Here is a 5,000-nt window from a genome sequence, read left to right as displayed (position 1 = left end):
TCTCTCTCTTTCTCTTTCTCTCTCTCTCTCTCTCTCTTTCTCTCTCTCGCTCGCTCGCTCGCTCGCTCACTCTCTCTCCCTCCCACTCGCCCTCTCACTCTCTCTCACACTCTCTCTATCTATATCTCTCTCCCTCCCTCTCTCTCTCTCCCTCTCTCTCTCTCCAGAGGCCTGTCCAGTGCTGTGTAGTGGTAATGGTCAGTATGATAAGGGATCCTGTATCTGCTACAGTGGATGGAAGGGAGCTGAGTGTGCCGTCCCCACCACCCACTGTATTGACCCTCTATGTAGTGGACATGGGACCTGTACTGGCGGGAACTGTGTCTGCTCCCTGGGGTACAAGGGAGACAACTGTGCCAAAGGTGAGGAGAGGGAGTGTGTGTTTGGGGGTGGCTGGGTTTGTGGGTGGGTAGGTTGGTGGATGTGTGTTTGAGGAGGGGTATCGGATGTGTGTAAGTTGACTATATAAACAATTTGGTGTGTCAGGGAGTGTGTGATAGGATGGAAGATGTGTAGTGTGTAGCACACCTCTCACACACACACACAGCAGCCTCCCAGTCCCAGCTCGTCATAGCGTCCTCTGCCTCCCCAGTGGTCCTGTTGTGTTTCTCTATATACAGATGAGGAGCAGCCAGGTACCAGATTACATCTGTTCTATTCATCCTGTTAAGATGGATCCGCATGATATACATTCAGAGAGAGGGGTGAGAGAGAGAGAGAGAGAGAAAGAGGGGGAGGGAGAGAGAGAGGGGGAGAAAGAGAAAGAGAGAGAGAGAGAGGTGAGGGAGAGAAAGAGAGGGGAAGAGAGAGAGGAAGAGAGAGAGAGAAAGAGATCAGAATTTTCCTCCACTCTTCATTTGACCCCTCCTTTCCCCCTCTCTGTTTCCTATCCACCCCCCTTATCTCTCACTCAAATGTGATATTCATCACGCCATCACACCCGAGTCACTCAAACGATTTACCTGAAGTGGTGATGACACATAAATCTATACGTGACCCTCTGTTTCTGCCTCGCCAACAGAATGGAGCGCCCAGACAGCAGCATGTGAAAACAAGTGGGGAGGGACATTATAGACAGGTGGGGAGATGGAGGGGCGGTGGATGAGAGGAGAGAGGGGGTAGTCAGCAGGGGGAAAGGGGGATGAGAGGAGAGAGGGGGTAGTCAGCAGGGGGAAAGGGGGATGAGAGGAGAGAGGGGATAGTCAGCAGGGGGAAAGGGGGATGAGAGGAGAGAGTGGGTAGTCAGCAGGGGGAAAGGGGGATGAGAGGAGAGCGGGGGTAGTCAGCAGGGGGAAAGGGGGATGAGAAGAGAGAGTGGGTAGTCAGCAGGGGGAAAGGGGGATGAGAGGAGAGAGGGAGTAGTCAGCAGGAGGAAAGGGGGATGAGAGGAGAGAGTGGGTAGTCAGCAGGGGGAAAGGGGGATGAGAGGAGAGAGGGGGTAGTCAGCAAGGGGAAAGGGGGATGAGAGGAGAGAGGGGGTAGTCAGCAGGGGGAAAGGGGGATGAGAGGAGAGAGTGGGTAGTCAGCAGGGGGAAAGGGGGATGAGAAGAGAGAGTGGGTAGTCAGCAGGGGGAAAGGGGGATGAGAGGAGAGAGGGGGTAGTCAGCAGGGGGAAAGGGGATGAGAGGAGAGAGTGGGTAGTCAGCAGGGGGAAAGGGGGATGAGAGGAGAGAGGGGGTAGTCAGCAGGGGGAAAGGGGGATGAGAAGAGAGAGTGGGTAGTCAGCAGGGGGAAAGGGGGATGAGAGGAGAGAGTGGGTAGTCAGCAGGAGGAAAGGGGGATGAGAGGAGAGAGTGGGTAGTCAGCAGGGGGAAAGGGGGAAAGGGGGATGAGAAGAGAGAGGGGGTAGTCAGCAGGGGGAAAGGGGGATGAGAAGAGAGAGTGGGTAGTCAGCAGGGGGAAAGGGGGATGAGAAGAGAGAGGGGGAGGTAAAGAAGTAGGGAGAGAGTGGGGGGGAGGTGTCGAACAGAGGGAGTTGGGGGAATGAGAGGAGGAGGAGAGCAGGAGGTGGGCAGGGAGGTGTCGAACAGAGGGAGTTGGGGGAATGAGAGGAGGAGGAGAGCAGGAGGTGGGGAGGGAGGTGTCGAACAGAGGGAGTTGGGGGAATGAGAGGAGGATGAGAGCAGGAGGTGGGGAGGGGGACCTTACAGTTTGCCAGGAGAGGGTCATTTGTCAAATTGGTTTTCACTCACTGTTCATACTCATATCTGCCAGTCAGCCAGCCTGCCAATGTCAGATTATCCCCAGTGCATTGACACACACACATACACACATACACACAAACACACAAACACAAACACACAGATACAGGGAAGGTTATATGTGAGGAAACGTAGCCTTCTGAGTGAAAATTATTGACTTATTAAATGCCTGTGAAAGGCTGTGTGAAGAGAATTACTCAAGTGTATCACAGGATGCTATAGAAATCTATAGAAATCACACATGAAGGAAACACGGAGCTAGTATTTCTCAGTATTTTAAACATTATTCTCTCTTTCTCTCTCTCTCCCCCTTTCTCTCTCTCTCTCTCTCTCTCCCTTTCTCTTTCTCTCTCTCCCTTTCTTTCTCTGTCTCTCTCCCCCTTTCTCTCTCTCTCTCTCTCTTTCTCGCTCTCCTTCCCCCTTTCTTTCTCTCTCTCTCCCCCTTTCTCTCTCTCTTTCTCTTTCTCCCCCTTTCGCTCTCTCTTTCTCTCTCTCTTTCTCTTTCTCCCCCTTTCTCTCTCTCTTTCTCTCTCTCTTTCTCTCTCTCTCTTTTTCTCTATATTTTTCTCTTTCTCTCCCCCCTTGTCTCTCTCTTTCTTTCTCTCTCTCTCTCTTTCTCTCTCTCTCTCTTTCTCTCTCTCTCCCCGCCCCCACCCCTCCACCCCTCTCTCTGTAGTGGACTGCCTGGACCCGACCTGTTCTAATAATGGTATCTGTGTGAATGGGGAGTGCCACTGTAAGCCCGGCTGGGGCGGTCCACACTGTGAGCTGCAGCGGGCACAGTGCCCAGACCAATGCCATGGCCACGGGGCATTCATACCAGACACTGGTCTCTGTAGCTGTGATCCTAACTGGATGGGACCAGACTGCTCTGTAGGTCAGTGGAACCCTATTCTGTAACCCCTGACCCCTGACTCATACCTCTAACCCCTGACCCCTAATCCTTACCTCTAACCCTGATCGGATGGGACCAGACTGCTCTGTAGGGTGGGCCTAACCTCAACTCTTATTTAAATATTACCCAGTCTTCCTTGCCTCTTATCTAAACCCCAATCCAATTTACCCTGTGGCTTACCCTAACCCTAGATCTTACCCTAACCCTAGATCTTATGCCTAACCCTAGATCTTATGCCTAACCCTAGATCTTACCCTAACCCTAGATCTTATGCCTAACCCTAGATCTTATGCCTAACCCGACCTCAACCCTAATGACAGTAGGGTTTTTGTAGCTGTGTGTCACTTTTCACATCTCTTTCTCCTCCCTCTCTACAGAGGTGTGTTCTGTGGACTGCGGGACCCACGGAGTGTGTTTGGGCGCAGCGTGTCAGTGTGAGGAGGGCTGGACGGGCTCCGGGTGTGACCAGCGAGTGTGTAACCCACTGTGCATCAAACATGGAACCTGCAAGGACGGCAAGTGCCAGTGTCACCAAGGCTGGAATGGAGAACACTGCACCATCGGTAGGTGGGGAGGGGAGGTGTGTTTGCGTGCGTGCGTGCGTGCGTGCGTGTGTGTGTGCGTGCGTGCGTGCGTGCAGGATAGATGGATGGAAGGTTGGATGCCTCGCTATTTTGATTTACCCACAATGCTTTGAAACAGGAAGTTTCATTTCCCTTTCACCATTTCATCCGAGCAGCGCTTTTCCTCAGAACACTCCGGTGTCAGAAACACAGTGGGTGGGGAAACAACACTTTGTGAGATCAACTGTTTGTTCCCCACTAGAAACTAGGGCAGCTTAGTATGCTGCGTCTTTCACAAGACAAAACCCTTCACTAGTCTGCTTGTCTGTGCTGATCTAGGTTATGCATGTGATCTAGGCTATGCATGTCCTTGCATTTTAAACTCCTTCCGTTCCTTTTTTCATAACGCCACTCTCTCTGCACGTTTCCTCTCAATGCAGACATGTGGGACTTGGTTGACAAAGGTAAAACTGTATTTTGGTTTTCAGCGTTTAGCTTTTCGTGCTGCATAGTAGTAGTAGCTAGTCGATGCTAGACGTCTGTGGGTTTGGGAATGGCTGGCTGGCGTTGGTAAGCTTGGCTCAGTAGACTAGTAGTCTGTGTGCTATCTGTCTGTCTGTCTGTCTGTCTATCTGTCTGTCTATCTATCTATCTGTCTGTCTGTCTGTCTGTCTGTCTGTCTGTCTGTCTGTCTGTCTGTCTGTCTGTCTGTCTGTCTGTCTGTCTGTCTGTCTGTCTGTCTGTCTGTCTGTCTGTCTGTGGTATAACAATCACTGCCAACCAGTGTTTTACCATCCACAGCCACTGTAGCCAGGGGTTACCATCCACAACCTCACAACCACTGTAGCTGGGGTTACCATCCACAACCTCACAAACACTGTAGCCAGGGTTACCATCCACAACCTCAGACACTGTAGCTAGGGGTTACCATCCACAGCCACTGTAGCCAGGGGTTACCATCCACAGCCACTGTATCCAGGGGTTACCATCCACAGCCACTGTAGCCAGGGGTTACCATCCACAGCCACTGTAACCAGGGGTTACCATCCACAGCCCCTGTAGCCATGGGTTACCATCCACAACCTAAGCCATTGTAGCAAGGGGTTACCATCCACAGCCACTGTAGCCAGACATTAACATTCACAGCCACTGTAGCCAGACATTACCATTCACAGCCACTGTAGCCAGACATTACCATTCACAACCACTGTAGCCAGACATTACCATTCACAGCCACTGTAGCCAGACATTACCATTCACAACCACTGTAGCCAGACATTACCATTCACAGCCACTGTAGCCAGACATTACCATTCACAACCACTGTAGCCAGACATTACC

At 51.8% G+C, this 5,000-nt stretch overlaps 1 protein-coding gene across 1 annotated transcript in view; it reads left to right on the top strand.

Annotated features, from left to right (window-relative positions):
• The window catches only part of LOC120062099 (teneurin-2-like), a 338,488-nt gene that overhangs the window by 258,675 nt on the left and 74,813 nt on the right, over positions 1-5,000 (top strand). The window contains exons 10-12 of the mRNA XM_039011910.1: positions 168-362; positions 2,878-3,078; positions 3,474-3,659. Coding sequence (XP_038867838.1) covers positions 168-362; positions 2,878-3,078; positions 3,474-3,659 — 582 coding nt within the window. The remainder of the gene's footprint in view (positions 1-167; positions 363-2,877; positions 3,079-3,473; positions 3,660-5,000) is intronic.

This window comes from Salvelinus namaycush, chromosome 17 (genome assembly GCF_016432855.1).
Source record: "Salvelinus namaycush isolate Seneca chromosome 17, SaNama_1.0, whole genome shotgun sequence".
Lineage (NCBI taxonomy): Eukaryota > Metazoa > Chordata > Actinopteri > Salmoniformes > Salmonidae > Salvelinus > Salvelinus namaycush.
Note: the sequence above shows the minus strand (reverse complement) of the source record. Positions and strands in the feature narration are given on the sequence as shown.